This window comes from Electrophorus electricus, chromosome 1 (genome assembly GCF_041902795.1).
Source record: "Electrophorus electricus isolate QZ-2024a chromosome 1, ASM4190279v1, whole genome shotgun sequence".
NCBI lineage: Eukaryota > Metazoa > Chordata > Actinopteri > Gymnotiformes > Gymnotidae > Electrophorus > Electrophorus electricus.
Genome location: NC_137497.1, coordinates 42,097,006 through 42,114,736, shown reverse-complemented (window position 1 = coordinate 42,114,736; position 17,731 = coordinate 42,097,006). Strand labels below are relative to the sequence as shown.

Below are 17,731 nucleotides of genomic sequence, written 5' to 3'. Positions count from 1 at the left end.
AACCTAATCTCCTACTATGAAGCTAGGCTGGGGTCTGTCTGTCTGTCTGTCTGTCTGTCTCTCTCTCTTTCACTCTCTTTCATTCTCTGTCTCTTTATTTTCCCTTCTCTCTCTCTCTCTCTCTCTCTCTCTCTCTCTCTCTCTCTCTCTCTCTACTTCGTCCTGAGTGACAGATCAAGTAGGACTGCAGGACCTTCTTTGGGCCCCAGTGGGAGCAGGGTTGGGAATCCACTGGGTCAGCCCATGATTAGTGGGAGGGAACAGGGTAGGTTTAAACCTATACAAATCAATAGCTGATGATCACCACAGCCACAGTGCTATTGTACAGAGCTGTAAAGTAGGCCGTATAGACAAACTGGGGAAAAAACACAACAGCATAAGCAGAAAGCCTTGTAAAACTACAGTAAATCAGCCAGATGCATCAGTCATAAATTAGATGTTAAAAGTGGAAACATGTAACATGAATGCTGCTTGACAAATATGTTATAAACAGTGTTTATTGTGACATTCGTGGTGGGGGTGGGATGGGGTGGGGTGGGGGTTGGGGGGCTTCTACACACGGTGTCCATTTCTGATGGTAATGTGCCCCGTCATTCTCCACCACTGCAGTGTCTCCCAGACTGTGCTAACTAGCGCTGTGCAGAGACCTTGTTTAGCTGCTTGTGTTACACCTGGAGGAAGGTTTCAAGGGCACCAACAAGCACAATTAGCAGTCAGGCCTCCTTTATTAGGCCTGTTTTTGAGGTGGGGATTGTGAACAGAACCTTTAATGGATGCGACATCAGCTAATAGGTCACTGGGGTATATCATGTGTGAAAGCGAGGTCAGACAGACAGATCGCCAGGAGCACAGAGGAAGTCAGCGAGGTTCAAATGCGAGAGACAAAGAGAAACTCAGTAATGACTCTGTGGTCAGGCAGTGGAGGTGAGCTCACCTGGGGAACTCATTAATCCACTTATGGGTCACGGATTGGAAGAATGATCCACTAATTATGGCAGAAACGTTGAGCACTTTGCGTGGTCAACAGGGTCCAGTGTTCACACTACGCCTTGATCATCACGTCTGCTAATTCTGTCCATTTACCCTGTTTCTTTCACCCCTTTCTGCTGATGGCACTGAGCGTGAAACTCAAGAAAAGTCCCGCTTACTTATTCGCTGTCCGATCAAGCAAGCCTCTGCTAAATAAATACATATCTCACGTTGTCTCACATTGCTCTCCAAACTCATCACGTTCCTCCACCCGTGAGGAGAGGAGTTATTGTGGCGGGTGGATGGCCATCACTTTTGCACTCGACCGTAAATCTAAGCCGCATTAGCTGCCCACGCGTTGGTTCGAAATGAACTCATCGTTCTCTGCCTTCTGAGTTCTCCCCAGCAGTTGTTTACACTGCGAGTGAAAAATTGAGCAGAGTGATGGTGGTAATTATTGAGAATTTTCCAATAGAAATTAGGTGGGGCTGCATCATCTCCTAACCGTGGGTGATATGTGTGGGCATCGCCCACCTGACTCTCAATGCCTTCATTATAATTAACCTGCAAAGTCGGGTGGTGAGAGAAGAACAGGGACTAGGCCTACACTGTGGGTACTGTATGAACACGTATGAAATAATTCTTGTCTTATGTATTATGCTACTACACTTTATTCATTCTTGGTCTTCTACACCAGGGGTTCCCAATCTGGTCCTGGATATCTACTGCCTGGTAGAGTATACTTTACAAAGACAAACTTATACACTGATTGCTTCATTCCAAATGAACCTACTGTTCTGATTTTTGCAGTGTAGTCTTAGTGGATTCTAGTGTTGTCCATCATATACACAAGACTGTCTGTTAGGACATGTTTTGTGAGCCAAATTACATTTACACACATGTACATCAGGAAGAGAGAAGAGAATGAAAGTTCTCTATCTTCCACCCGATTCAGGCCTAGATCCCTGTTACTCTCCGTCTAACATACATTCCCTCTTGGCGCCCTGTAATTACACTCGTCATGCTCGGAACACTTTGAAGACTTGATTAAGGTCGGCTTTGCTGTTCCAGTCTCTAGCTGATGAATTGGTCTCAAGCTTATTAACTGACTAATTCTGATCAATAGAGCACTGATGCTGAACACTGTCAAGACAAAAGAAAAAATGCTGTCTACCACTCACCAGTGGAGAGCAATCAAAACAGCACAATGATTACCCAGATACACCACAACGCTGAGCATGACTGACTTATCGTTCATTAAAATAAGACGAGGGAAAAGGTTTACTGCATTACAGTTTTACAGTTCATGACAGTTTTACAGTTCATGACAACTTTACGCAAAATGATAGCCTGCTGTTTGTTACAATGGCAACCTACTTACACCTTGTTGTCTCTCTCTCTCTCTCTCTCTCTCTCTCTGTCTCTCTCTCTCTCTCTCTCTCTCTCTATCTCTCTGTCTCTCACACACACACACACACACACACACACACACACACACACACACACACACACACACACACACACACACACACACACACACACACACACTAAATCCTATCTCATGCTCATTTTCCTGTGGGTGGGCTCAGTGATCTTCCCCATGTATGACCTCCCTGACTGGGACTGTCAGTGACTGGGACACCCATCTCCCTAGAGAGACACCCCACCCCCTACATCCTGGACAGCCCACCACCAAAAACTGATCCGAAATCAGCTCTACCAAATGTCCCCCATCCCCTTCCATATTCCAGTTACTTTCCCTCGTGACACATTGAGTGAAAATTCTGACCACCCAGAAACCACAACACTCTGCTTTGTGCTAGAGAACACATGTTTCAGGAGATTAAATATGTCTTCCTACTATTGATTACAAATGCAGTGATGATGTCGATTTGACTGGATATTTTGTGTCAGGAAGTGCCAGCTTGGACGTTGGAGGACTACCATGAGCTCACACTTGGGGACCCGAGGAGGGCTGAGGTTGCATTTGCCTGGATGTAGGAGAAAAAGGTCATGTGAACATAACATAACTGCGTGTGTGTGAGTGTGTGATGGGCACCACAAGCCCTTCAAAAGTGCCTGTGCTGTCCTCTGTTTCTCCTACACCATGTGTGTGCATGCACATGTGTGTATGTCTGTCTGCATGTGATTGTACACTGCTGATGGGAAGCCTTTTTTAAGATGATGTTCTTTTCCATTAGCATAACTATAAAAAACATACATTCTCCAGTGGCATTGATCCAGACAGCCCCGCCCACACTTGCAGTCACTCTGCGCCATACTACAAATTAATTCTGCCCAAAACCACCCAGAATGAGGCATTACATGCTTTATATGAAGTTATTTAGATTATATTCTAATAATTGGTATAAATCCATTTCAGACCTAAATAACGCTGGACAATAAAATTTGGACTTATAGTACTTTTTATGCTGTATTCAGTTGTGTTTTTAAGGTTTTTAAATGATGGCGCAATTGAATTTACATTAAGTATATATTACTTATTCATAAATAAAGCTATTAGTATATGGACAATAAAATACATATAAACTTACTTCTGAAATTTACAGATGTTTGATCTTTGCCTATACTTGATCTCAGGAACAGTGAGTACTGCATTTACATACTGTGAATATGTTGGCATATAAAAAATATGGGTGATGCAGTAATTCTGAAAAACATTTAGATTTGGTGTGCAAAAATACATAATAAAGCTAAATCGCTGTTTGCCAGTGTAATCATCCTCTTAAAGCCATTTGGAAATTTTTGATTATGTATCTCAGGTGTGAAGTCTTCTATCACAGACATCAACAGCTCAATATCACTTTGCATTTAAGTGACACTTTCCAACTGATGGCTCCTCTTAGGCCAGTGAGTGTGTAAGCGTGTAGATGGGGGACATCTGAGGAGAAACTCTAGCCCTTTAGCATATGGCCTCCTCAACATGGGAGTGTAAACACAGGCAGGGCTGCAGTAAAACAGGCTCCTGAGGACCTGTCCCTACGGGCTTGGCTTTAACACACACAGAGTAATGGAGGTCTCCTAATGTCCGGTTAGACCTCTGACAGCACAATGACAACCCGAGGTCACCACTCTCTCTCTCTCTCTCTCTCTCTCTCTCTCTCTCTCTCTCTCTCTCTCTCTCTCTCTCTCTCTCTCCCCCTCTCTCCCTCTCTGTGGTAAATTCCTTTGTGCTTGTTCTTAATGGTGTATATGTACTAATTTCATTTTCATTACTTGCTGACAAAGAATTGTAGAATTTAAAAACATACAGCATTTTAACATGACAGGTTATCACATCAGTCATCTGTAGGACAACCAATCAGCTTTAACCATGTGACCACGCTGACAGAGCAGATAGCCCTGGTTGGTGGGGGTGGGTGGGTGTTAAGGAGTTAGACGCTGGCGAGGCTAAAGGTGTAGCTAGGCTAGAGAGACCATAAAGGCTTGTTAGGGTACATTAGGCAGAGAGAGGGTCATAAGGCTTCATAAATGTTTCAGCAGGAGGCTTTGTGTCCCATAGCGAGACTGCGGGACTGTGAGCTGTGGTTCCCCCAGGAAGCTGCACACAACTCTCACATGCTCCTCCGGCCAGGGCTGAAGATGTGCAGAACGCGCTTTACTTCTCATAGAAGGGTGAGGATTGAAAATAAACTTAATTTAAGTTAACAAAGATTATCGCACTGTGATACAGTAAAGTTGCACTGCTGATCCTCCAGATTTGATGTTAAATTGATTTTGGAACTAATCAGCCTTTGTAAGTGTCATATGAGACATACAGCTGCTGCTCTGATGAGGTTGCTTGACTGGCACAGCCCACCATTGCATCTGGCGTCTCTTGGCCCCTATCTTCTCACCACCGTGTGAACGCTACCTCTCTGGTCTCCTGAACCCCACCATTTCACTATTTCATGCTGTTTGTTGTGAATTACTTACATCATTACTTACTTTAGATCTCTCTATGTGAATCAGTGTTCCTTCAGCAGCTCTAACACGTTTAGCTCTGTTCAGCGGTGAAGCAGATTTTTTTTTTTCCAGTCAGCCAAGGATTTATGCAGCCAATCATACATTGCAGTGAACGTGTGCGCAACCAGCAACTGTCTCCTCAGTCACCGCCTGATTCTTGTGGTTTTCCTGAGCGGGTGTAGCAGGGTCTTGTCTGGCTAATGTGTTGAAGGCAGAACACCATTATGACACCAGTATGATCTGGAAGGATCTGTGGGAGCTCATAACAGAAAGGAGGGCTGGACCGTAAGAGAAATTCCACAAATTCAAAGTCTGATGGAAGGATGCGGAGGAGAGGGAACAACTACAGGTCTGTCACCAAGCTGAGCGCCTTAACACCCACACCAAACGACTTTTTTATTGTGAATTGTTTTGAGAAAAGGAACGTATGCAGGCCTATTTGATTGACAGCAGTACACAGAAAGCGAAAAAGAGGTTTTCAAAGATGGTCTTTGGCGCAATATTCCCACGTTTCTGGTGGCTCTCTCACACACAATCTCTTACCCCACCTCTCTTCAGTAACTTCAATAACATGTAGTTTTGAGTCGGGTTAAAGAATTCAATAGCTCGCCCAGGTAAAGGGAAGCTGGCTGTGATTGCAGTAGAGGTGGTGTGTTGGGATGCGTGTCAGTCAGTGCCTGTGAGTGCTCTTGTGTAAAAATGCAGTAAAATTAAGAGAAAGAATTCAGTCCTGTGTCTGTGAGTCAGGAGGGGGATTTTTAATGCTACTGAAGTTTTTGCTATATACATGGTTTACAGAGACATGATAAAACAGCTAAGTACACACAAATGCCACCACTGGCAAAATATATGAAACTACACGTGTGTTAAATATTACTGACTAAAAAACCTCCAAAAGGGAAAGGAACTAGTTCAAAATAAGTCCAATAACATCTTCATACTCAGAATTCACAGAACTGAATTCAGTTACACAAATTGTGCAAACTCATGTGACTCAGAGTAACGCAATGCAGCTAGGAAAAAATTAAGCAAAGTGTTCATTAGTTACTGCACACGCACACACACACACAGACACAAAAGTGTGTTACGCCATACTATTTCCATCTGAGTCAAATCCTGTGGGCAAACATTTCTTTGCTTGCATAGAATACACATGGGAAAAAGGGGAATACAAAGAAGGAAGACGTTACCAAGGAAAAGCAACTGAATATTGTTTTAAGTGTGCCTGCATATATTAAGTGATTATAATAAATTAATATTTAATTATTCTTCCATTTACAACACAATCAAATGAGATGCAGACCATTGATCATCAAACATTACAGATAAATAACATAATAACATGTTCCATAGACAATATAATAACAAATAACATAACTAAGATCACTGAGATTGCCTTGTTTAGTCTTTAGTACTGCTTCCAATACTGAATCTCTCTCAGATTCATTCAAAAGCAAAATCCACTCCACCAGGAACTGAGAGCGTATCTGAAGTGAACCACTGCTGCCACTGGTATGGACCATCAAAAAAGAAGTTCCTATGTGTCAGGCGTTGCCATAGAGAGGGTATACAGTCTCTTTCTTTCACTCTGTCTCCAACTCTCTCTCTCTGCCATTTAGTCTTTCACCCACCAGCTCTCTTGTTCCATCGTTCTCCTTCGCTGAAGTTCTGTTTCACGGTGGTAAAATAACTATGAAACAGAAAAACAGACATGCACAAAGTTTTTGTTTTCTGCAAGGCATGGGGAGAGCTTCTTTTTGACATCATGAATGACAGAGCCTAAGTCAACCTTACATAGGTTCTATGAAAAAAAAAGACTAAGTAAATAAATAATAGTAGTTTGACTGCATCAGCTGAATCCTGCAACTCAGATGATACATTCCAGTAGTCTTTAGGGTAACAAATTTCACATTGATTTAAATAATTAGTGTTAATGCAACTCTACCAAATTTCATCATGAACAGTACTTTAATTAATTTCTGGATTTTAGCAAAACAATATATTCTAGATGTAGGGAAATGTGAAATGAGTGAAGTGTGTGTGTGTGTGTGTGTGTGTGTGTGTGTGTGTGTGTGTGTGTGTGTGTGTGTTTTCCCAAGGGACCGACCCTCAGTAAAGGTTTACTGAAGCTTCAGTCAAGTATCTGACCATCTGCTCTGCTGCAACTGTCATCTGGACTCTGAGACTCTCTCTCTCTCTCTCTCTCTCTCTCACTCTCACTCTCACTTTCTCTCTCTCTCTCTCTCTGTCTCTCTGTCTCTCTGTGCTGTTCTCTGCCCTTCTCTCTCCCCAGGTTGTACCAGCTTTGTTGTGTTTGATCTGCAATTCATCCACTAAGCTGCATTCAGAGCGTTTAGCTGGATTTTCTTGTGGATTAGCGACAGTCTCCCGAGGAAACCCTGACCATCACAGCAGCGCAACCTGTGCCTGGAGCAAGCTGCTCTCAGCCTGCCCTGAACTCCACTGGACAGGGCGAACCACCCAGACCCACTCCTGTGCTTCCTGTGGAAGCTATCACACACTCTAGTGGACCTATACAAGCAAACCATGAGTAGCGTGGTCTGCTCTCCGCTGCCTCTACAAGGATCTGCTTATGGTTGTGTTTATGGGCCACTCAGCTAAGCGCCTGAGGCTAGCATGAAGACAGGCTTGTGTCGTATGCTGCCTGCTATTAGAGAATCAATAAGGCTAATTGATCAGGCCACGGCTTAGCTCTGCTGCCGGTAGTGACTGAAGGCTGAAATAGGAACTGACAGGTAACCACTTACAGGGAGATGTGTGTGTATGAGAGCAGGAGAGAGAGACTCTTCTGGTGTCACTGCACTAAGGCCTGTTTCTGTTTGTCCTACTTGGCTTATCTCACTCTGTCTCTCTCTCTCTCTCTCTCTCTCTCTCTCTCTCTCACACACACACACACACACACACACACAATCTACTGTATACATATACATATATGTATATTTAATATACATATATCATACATTTCAGATTTCTCACATACTATGTTACTGTGTACAGGCTTCAAACATATTTCTGGTGAATACCTCATAATACCTCATCCTCATAGCTCATTTACGGAGAATTTAGATGTCATAATGGGTTAGCCCTCAGCCTCATAGCCCATGACAGCCATTTTCCTCAGAGGGGAGATTAGTAATGTAATATCACATTAATAAAGAGAACAAACTAAATTATGGATCTCCAGGTCAGAGAGGCCAGTGTTTAATGGCTGGTAAGGTTAAGTGTGAAATCAATGCCTATAGCCAAGCATATAAAAATTCAGCAGACAGAGTGTGTGAGAGACAGAGAGAGAACTAGGCATTAAATCACATATCACATTGCTGTGATAATACCACTTTTAGTGTTTCCTCTTGTTGTTCCACTCCATTATGGCTCCTGACTAAACCTCAAATGGAATATAACACAATAGACTGCTACTGAGCACTCCAAAGATGGATTAATGGTGTGAAGTTGTGTGAAGATAAATTATGTTAAAACATGGAGACAAAGCTCACCTCAGCTAGGAAATTACAATGGCCACAATGAAGAGAAGCTCCAGAGGTATGATGAACCACCATGAGGTCCGAGTTACAAGCAAGACAACCAGTAGCCTGCACAGACCTTCAAAGACTAGCCAGTGAATGCAGGGTCCTCTGAGGGATAGTTTACTGGTTAAGTCTCTGCTACCTCTCAGTTCAGATATGAGTGGGGAATTGAAACCAGCATGTTTTGTATGGAAGCACTGAGGGTGAAACTAGTGGTGGGGGCCATGGTGGCTCCCTCAGACAGCTGAAGGCAGGAAGAAGCTGAAGGCAGGAGCCCATTGTGGCTCTGCAGGTGTCCGGCCTCATCCAGGTGCTGCGCAGGGAATCCGTAACAACAGTAAACAAGAATATAAGCTCAATGGCTCTAAATGAACTTAACGAGTTCTCATGCAAACAAAACAACACAAATGTATGCTACGAATGTCTTGGTTTGTGCAAAGCCTTTCGTGTGATCTCACTGTTTCTCTAACGGTGGCTAATGCTGCAATTAACCAAGTGAGGAGAACAAAAACAGGTAAACAGTATCCATGAATGGAAAACGGCAAAATATAAAGAAATTTGGTGTAAAAGAGAGCGAAGTGAAAGAAGAAAAAGGGAAGTCAGGAGAAAGGAATGTATGCAAACTGACCTGGATAAACGAGCAATGCCACTTTACTGAAGACGCTTTATGATTATATAAGGCAATCAAGCTAATAGGAAAGATACATAAGAAATGACTGTCACCTTAGTGGTTGCCTTTGGTCTCCTATTGGCTACAAGCTTAAAAGGTGGCAAAAGTGCACACAGCCACACTGATGAAGTAATGCATAATTTGTCAGAGTGCCTTCCTCCCACTCTCTCTCTCTCTCTCTGTTCACCATTCGTTCTCTCTTAGTCTCTCTTTACCAGAGACAGTTGGCAACACGCAGACACAGAACTGGGGGTGAGCAGATGTCAAAAGAAGCTGCCTTTGTTTAGGGGGATTCCTGTTCTCCCCGCACACAGGCCACCTCATTGCAGTAGTCCATTGTCATTAATTTGCTGTTGGGGGATGTCTTAGCCCCTCCCCTCCCACCCCTTGCTATCACTTAGCAAATCACAGAAAATGCACACGCGCACACGCCAAAGTTTTCCAGCCCGTGCCATTTCTCCCTTCTCCGATTTCGGCTCTCAGAAATATGCACAGCGCAACTCCTCTGAGGGTTCACCTGCATTTTTGCACTCTGATTTTCCCTGTCGCACAAGTAAGCTCACACTCAAAGACTAAAACAAATCCTCTCACTGTCATATTGATAAAACATAAGTACTACTGTTTATCCAAGACAGAAAGACGTTTATATCACCACATCCAAAATAATGCTGTAATCTTGCACTTCTTGCTTCGGTTGAATAGCTGTGCATGAGCAGGAGAGGTGGCGTTCCGTAATCACAAGCAAAGATTCCGTTTACAACCGAGTGTTACTCATATAGGTTAATATAGGCTAACCAAAGATGTGTATTGTAGTTCTGTACAACTTCAAAAACTGACATAAAAGATCTCGTTATGTGACCTATATCTGTCCTAATCTTTTTCCAAATTGATGGGAAGACGTTTAAATAAAAAAAAAAAAAACGTCCTAATAACCTAAGTAGGCTACGTAAACTTATCTAGTTGCAATAATTTAATAATATGAAAAAACGTTCGTTTTCGACAACCACCAGACAAACGAGGAGATGAATATTTTTGAGAAACTCCTGGCTGGAAAATGAGATGTGCGTTTTATAGTATGTTGAAAACTATTATTTTCCCCTTACAGCGTTTAGTAAATGCAATAAGTTGTCAATGTGACATTCATTAAAATTAAACTTTAAAAAATATAACCTATTTTACTAAATAAAAACTGAAATAATTAAAAAAAAAACGATTCATGCCGTATGTTTTATTGTTTTTTGTTATGGTGATATAACGTCATGTATAGCTACACACGGACAATTTCTGATAGGTTTAGAGACAGAACATGTAGCGTACAGAACCTCAAAAGTAGACGTTTATGAATGTAATGGTTTGAAATTGCATAGAATATGTCAAATACAGCCATAAATAACAATATTAAAATAGTGTTGATGGTGATGATGATAATAATAATAATAACAATAATAAATCTGTTGACCTTTAAAAATAATAATTATGCTCTCAAGATACACGAGGCTAAAGTTCGCGACAATAACATTTGCAGCCTATAGCTCACGTTAAAGCTAGTTAAAACAAAGAATATTGCAAATCCTGCTTAAAACAAATACCGTAATAAATAAGTCACAGTACATTACAGCAAAAAACACAATTTTAAGGAGACATTACATTACCACGTTAAATATATGAAACTACACGTGTGTTAAATAGACGAACACGGAGCATGATCTCTTAGGAAATGAAAAGCAAACGAAAACATAAGTAGCAGCGATTTGACCCTTCGGTTTAAGTCGTAGGCTAGCGTTAATTCCACGGCCGGTACTCGGAATTAAGCGCGGTGAGTCCAGGGAAAGGGAAACTCTCGCCTAGCTGCCGTTGTGCTCGAGCACATTCTGTGCTTATAGGAAACGACGGGTTTCCATCCGTCGCGCGAATCCCAGGAGCGGAAGGAGGAACCGTCGACTCTGTCAGAAATGATAAAAAATACTTTCATATATATGAGGTTTTAAAAACAAATATTTTCAAATAATGATAAAATCTTTATTTTTGAGAGAGAGAGAATAGAACTAGCTAAAACAATATATTCGATGTTCATAAATATTTAAACCCGAAGTGACCTGATCGTAAATGTTTGTTGTTAAATTTATTAAATTCAGAACGGAAAAAAGAGTAACTGTGAAACATAACTGTGCCTTATTCTATGCAACTTTAGGCATATTTTATTGACTTGCCTATAAAAGGGATATAGATATTATAATGCCTAAATGTATAACAGGATAATTGAAACAACACGAGTTGGCGTGTTGACATTATCTGGGAGTATTATTAAGTCATCTTAATTAAATTATTAATTAATTAGAGTAACATAACCGGATCAGTCAATTTTTAGGTATGATTTCGTATGAGTCGAAGCAAAATTTAAATGTATGAAACAATCTCTCCAACAACAGTTTTGTGGCTTTAAACGGCGGTCTTACTTTTATGACTTTTGATGTGGACTTTTAACTCCTCGGCTTCTTGAAACGTACAGCCGCAGACGTCACAGCAGAACGGTTTGTCTTTCGCGTGGGTTCGCCTCACGTGGCTGTCGTGAGCCGCGTGAGAGGCGAATGCCTTGCCGCAGTGTTTGCACTTGAATGGCCGCTCGCCGGAATGCTGTCTGATGTGAGTGCGAAGAATGCTGGAAGCCGTGAAAGCCTGCATCATCAACAACAACAAATTTAATACTTATTGGATATTAATAGGTCCAAACTGTATTGCGTGCTGGCAAAACCACACGTTGTGCATTGCCCTGATGTATATTCTCTAAGGTTCAATATTTCTCAGTCATATAAAAACATTTTCCAAAGGGCTCTTTTCAGATCAGCTGTTGCATTGCATCCTAATGAATGCAAGTATACTGTTGGAATAGACCTGACCCCAGATATAATGTAATACTAATTTGATAATTATAGCACAAATTAATGTGTTTTTTTCCTTGGACTATCTCGAAGGCCGTTACTACCAACTAAAGTCAGAGGAAGTACAATTCAGACAGTTCAAAGTGAGAATAGTTGATATAAACGAGTCAACAACGAGTTGTCACTCCGTGCAAACTAGGCACTCTTAGCCAAAGCAACAGGAAGGTTTTGTTCACGAGTCATAAATAAAAGCCATAATCCCAATTAACAATGGCTTGAATGTGCATCTGGCATTAATTAGCATATAAGTGTGGCTTTGGAGTGTGCCACGAGAGGGATAATAAGCACTCTGGTTAAGTACACCATGAAATTAGCCAAATCTACTTCTGGCCCATGGCCTGCACCAGAGACGGCGCGAGCCTCACCTTGTTGCAGTAAACGCATTTGTAAGGTCGCTCTCCTGAGTGCACGCGCATGTGTTTATTCAAACTGGAAGACTGTGAAAAACTTTTGCCGCATACAGAACACTGAGAAACAACAACAAATAAAACAGAACAAAACAATTACACGATTAAACCCTGTTTGTAAAGTCATAACATCCTTATTATATTTGCTGGAATTTTTCATTCATCCTACATATCGAACACAGCTATTTCAAACTGGAGCTGTTCTATCAGAACCACACACACTGAAATATTCTTGAAAGATTTAAAACAGTTGGTTTATCACAACTGGTCTTTAAAATAGTATAAACTTGCAATTTAATACACAGTTTCATACAGCATTTACCTTATGCGGCCTGTGTTTCTCGTGTACGTGGAGAATGTGGATTCGCAGTCTGTCTCTTTTCTCGAAGGACCTGTTACAAAGATGGCACGGGAATTTTCTGTCGCCCTGGTCGACGCAGCGCGTGTATTTCAGATGCTTGTCTCTGTAGTACTTGTAAGCGAAGACTTTTCCACATCGATCACATTTGTAACCCTCTCCAGAATCTAAAACGGACAGGGGAAAGAACAGTCAATTTACACGAGCCAAAACGTCATAATCAAAAGCATTTTCATTTTAAAAAATTATTTTGTTCAGACCTCCATCAATCAACACACTTTCGAATTAGAAAACGTTTTCTCAAGCCACAATTAGAATTATTCGATACCAGCGCGTTTACAAAATGCCAAACCGCACAATAACAAAAATGTAAACACTACGTATGTTAGCTGTGAAACGAGATTTTTTTACACGCTTTCTCAACAATTATGCGTAGGCATTTTTCATACCTTCCGATGGCATCGGTTCATTGTCGTGGAAAAACTCTTTGAGAGTGAGTGGGATGCCCAAGAACTGAACGTAGCAGTCGCCATACCAGACCAGCAGCTCCTGGGAAGGCCGGACCTCTTTGCACGTCTCATAGTAAATCTGCCCTTCGCACTGAACCGCGATCAGGTTCTGCTCCTCCGGAAAACGGGCGCACTTCACCAAAGACATCCAGTTTCCAGACGCGCCTTTGCCGTCTACAAAATGACTTAGGCGCCCGTTCTCAAAAATCTTAACGTGGAAATAAGTAGTTGGTCATTTTAGATGTGCGTGAAGTAAATTAATGTCAACTGAGCTGTTTCTCTATTTATTTATTTGTTTATCTATCTATTTGTTTATTTGTGAGTAGACAGGATTTACATTTGAATGAAATGGGTGGCAGCGTGATTGTAAAATGACATTTAATCTAAACGACATTTACCTCCCACATCAGTGTATTGTCGTCGTAGGTTTTGATTTCACTCGTGTTTACCAGTTTCCCCCGAAACGGTCCAAAACGCGTGCCTTTTGGAATAGTACTCTTATCAGCAAAAACTCCACAATGGGAAACGTTTCCGCAAGTGATTTGGTGGATCAATAAACCTGAAAAGACAAACACAAGCTTTGCGTCTGGGTCATTCCATAAATGTGAATTTATAACATGAATATATAAAAAGACTCACGGGGTAACTACCTTCAGGGAGTTCAAGGCTTTCAGTATCAAAACTCGGAGGCAGGCGATCTGAAACTAAAATTTAATTTTTATCTGATGTTTAAAACGAAGTTACCAGTCGACTATCCAATTTTGAAAATACAATTTTTAAAAATTAATAGATTAACTATATAGATCAGAAGGAAGACGCACGAATGAGAGCAACGTTATGCAACACAATGTTTTCATGAACTGCTAATAACCCTTGTACATAATTAGGATACCTGAGTTACACGGAAATGTTAGCCCTGAGATGGCGTGGCCGACGTCTCTTTCCTGTTTTTTTGAGTATCCGTACAGAACAGTAAATAGATCCTCCTCGGTGAAATTGTAAGTGCGTGCGTGTTCCTTTATCGTCTCCGTGCACGGCAGGTAGACGCAACTGTCCTTGGCTGGAGATGAGGAGGTCGAAGACGACTTGTCGCTAAACGGACTGCTGAATTCCGGGAGAAACCCCGTTAACTGCTCGGGGAGCACCTGCGGAAGCCCCTCGTGCTTGGGGCAACTCGCAGGAGGCGGCTGGATACGACTGAAGTATGGAAGGTTGGACACGCCGAACACCTGGTCGTGGAGCCCAGAAGCTTGGTGGTGGTGTTGGCGAAAAAAGGACGGAGACCCGCTGAAGTTGAACGGCATGATTGCTTGTGTATCGGACACCAAGCGCCCCAGCGACTTGAGCGGGTGGAAGGTGCTGTGTGCGCTCCTGAGGATGTTCATATAGTGCGCTCCGGGAAGAGGGCAGTAACCGGAGACTCCAGAGGGGACGCCTTTCAGCGGGTCCAAGTGGAAACTCCTGTCTCCCGCTGTGGGGTTACTGGACAGAGACACCGACATCACAGCAGGTACAGGAGGCTGATGTGGCGCGAATTTAAGTCGTCTACGACCGTTCTGAGTTCTGTTCACAAAACGAATGGAAGAGGTTAGCCACAAGATCTTCGTTCCCACACAACAGCTGTGAAATACTTTAGGTTGCTGTAAACAATATTTAATCAGAGAATGTTCTCTGGGTCATTTGAACACACCGGATAAATGCGCAGGTTTTGAACACACCGCGCAACAATTAATTTGCTATAGCACATTTACTGATTTAAAAATGACAAGTACAAGACATACCATAACTACCGTCTGGATCAACTGCTAGGAAAAATAAAAGGTACCGTTTTCTTAAACAAGGAGCGTGTACTGCGATCAGAGTGGACTCTGTGGTAACTGAGACAAATCGGGGTCATGACACCGCAGTTTAAGAACAGCGGGTCAGCCAGGAAGGTCAACATTAATGAAGCTATCCAAACTCTTTCAGAAGGCATTAACGGCCATGTCATGCTCGATAAATTCCTGACCCTGGCTAATTATTGCGAACGAACAGTATGTCTATACATTTAAATCAACACATTTGACGTAAAAGACAAGACTCGAAAAGGCTTTTGCGCATGCCAGTTTAATTCCAATAAATTAAGTAATAAAATGTGGATGTATCAGAATTCACTCACAAGAAATCAACTTAAGCGATGCAGTAAATGTGCATTCCTTTCTCTTCAGAAATAAAAGTTGGATTGTTGCGATGGAGCTGAGCGGTTTATGAGAGCGCTATGTCGAACGAGTGCTGGGTTGTCGTCTTGCTTGCATGAAGCCTGAGGCAGATCTGGAAGCACAGTGTTGAGGTTAGGATGGAGGAGTGAAAGGAAGCTTCTTTCTATCTGCGCAGCCATTGGCCATCGGCTCGTCCTCAAATCTTTCTCCAAACCCCAGGGGAATTACACTTTAACACGCGCTCTACTTCTAAGACTCTTTCATATGCAACACCAACTTCTCTAATGTGTTAACTACTGGTGGCTACCCACTTAACCTAACTTAAGTTAAATAGTCGAAGATTTGCCATCATAATATTTAGCCTAAGGATGTTTTGATACCATTTTAAAAATAATATTTTGAACATGCGCACACAGTCTAGTAAGCATTTAATTAGATAGATACCAAAAGAAACCAAATGTTCACAAATAGAGCCTTTGCGAACATTTCAAAACTGCTATCTCATATCACATTAATCCTGTCTATACTTCAGCATTGACTAGAATTAGACGGCCAAATAAATATTTTAACGTAATCCAATAATATAATGCGATGAAAAGAAAAATTCGGTCTGAATTACATTGCCACTCAACACTGCACCGTTTATAAAATAAGACCCATATGTCCCTGAAAGAAACCAGCAGCAAAGGAGTTCAGTCGTTGTACTGTTTCGGGCACCGATCTAATATTTTACACTGCTGTGTATTGTCTTTTCCTTGCTGGTTATTATGGCACAAGTTCAGAGTTTATTCTGAGACTAACGGAACCTTTCATCATACTGCAGGCTACATCTGTATACTGTATACATACAATAAACTGGATAGGTCCGAACCGACATGATTTATTAATAAATGTTTTGTCTGACTAAACCCTTCACTCACACCTTCACTTCCAATAAAGCTCACAATTGTTACATGCAGTACGAACTACTGGCACTGAGGTTAATTTTTGAGAAACTGAAAAAACGTTATAATGAAATGAAGGCTGTAAAAATAATTTAACCAATTTACAATTAACTTTCGCTAGCTATACAACCCGGGTGTAAAATCATTTCAGATCTTCCATAAGGCCAGTTTATGGTGTTCATTCGGACACAGTGGTCTGTGCGCCGACCCGCGGAGAGAGCGAACGCCTTTCCCACGCGCGATAACATTCAGCGCGAGGTAGACGCCGCAAGTCTTCTCGTGCACTGGCTCGGCGTTACTGTGGCGCAATTAAACCACGTGACCTGTTCGTTTTGTAAATGCACGTTCCACTTAGACCTTGTAAATACTCGCTTGCTTTTACGTTTTGTGGCGCGATCTATTGCGCTCCGGCCGGCGCATAAACTATTTAGGCCTAACGCGACGTTTCCCCGAAGCACGCCGTTAAAATGATCAGAACATTGTATTAAATATTGCAATAACAGAATTCTTTATTTACAATGGTATTATTCAACATCAAATAGCATCAGCAAAGCAATATTAGTTGACAACTTGCATAACTGTTTTTAAGTTTTCTCGCGGTATATCTAACTTTGCATAAATGCTCACACTAATATTAGAAACATCGATGCGGGTGAACAGATGATATTTAATGTGAACAACACAACTGGAAAAAATACATCTCGTAGCGCGCAATACTGTAAGCTTTCTCCAAAGAGTCCATATAAATTACATATTGCTTCGATTTCCCATTGCATCATTTTTCATACACAAGAGGGTAAAATTAGAACTGTACAAATAATAGGGCCCACAGCTGATCGCAAACAAAACTTGAAAAATGAACAATATTCAGACACATACAGATAGAAAGAGATGCATATCAGTATCCAGCAGAAAAGACATAGTAGAGCAGTGATAAACTCGTTCAGTATTGTGATTCACTATACAAATATAATACAGACAACTCTGTAGCTAATATACAGGACATTAAAACAGATCTAAGGCAATATGCTAGGTTTAGCATTTCCGGTTTATGCATTTAGCTCTACGAAATTGGCAGACTACAAAAAGATATTAATTCTCGAAAAAAAAACCTAAAATTAAGGTAAACACAAATCATTTTCGTAAAATTTGCAGGGCAAACCAATATTTTGCACCTATTCCTGATAGCGCTTACAAATGCCGACTCATCACTGTCACTTCATGGC

At 41.6% G+C, this 17,731-nt stretch overlaps 2 protein-coding genes and 1 long non-coding RNA gene across 11 annotated transcripts in view; 1 reads left to right on the top strand and 2 right to left on the bottom strand.

Annotated features, from left to right (window-relative positions):
• Positions 1 to 4,471: 4,471 nt before the first annotated feature.
• On the top strand, positions 4,472 to 8,237 carry LOC145647630 (uncharacterized). Its single transcript, XR_014116371.1, has 3 exons — positions 4,472 to 4,605; positions 5,147 to 5,284; positions 7,229 to 8,237. It is a non-coding gene; the product is annotated as an uncharacterized LOC145647630 (long non-coding RNA).
• Positions 8,238 to 10,932: 2,695 nt separating this feature from the next.
• prdm14 (PR domain containing 14) lies at positions 10,933 to 14,865 on the bottom strand. The gene is made up of 8 exons (XM_035526427.1): positions 14,256 to 14,865; positions 14,014 to 14,067; positions 13,762 to 13,922; positions 13,304 to 13,571; positions 12,819 to 13,021; positions 12,455 to 12,556; positions 11,607 to 11,826; positions 10,933 to 11,093 (listed from the first exon to the last, which is right to left on the bottom strand). The coding sequence occupies exons 1-8, from the start codon at positions 14,863 to 14,865 to the stop codon at positions 10,933 to 10,935; spliced, it is 1,779 nt and encodes a 592-aa protein (XP_035382320.1).
• Positions 14,866 to 16,996: 2,131 nt separating this feature from the next.
• The window catches only part of ncoa2 (nuclear receptor coactivator 2), a 58,764-nt gene continuing 58,029 nt past the window's right edge, over positions 16,997 to 17,731 (bottom strand). For all 9 annotated transcript variants that reach the window (XM_081720404.1, XM_081720386.1, XM_035526380.2 and 6 more), the window contains one exon: positions 16,997 to 17,731. This exon is cut by the window's right edge. The gene's annotated coding sequence lies outside the window, so the exon portion shown is untranslated.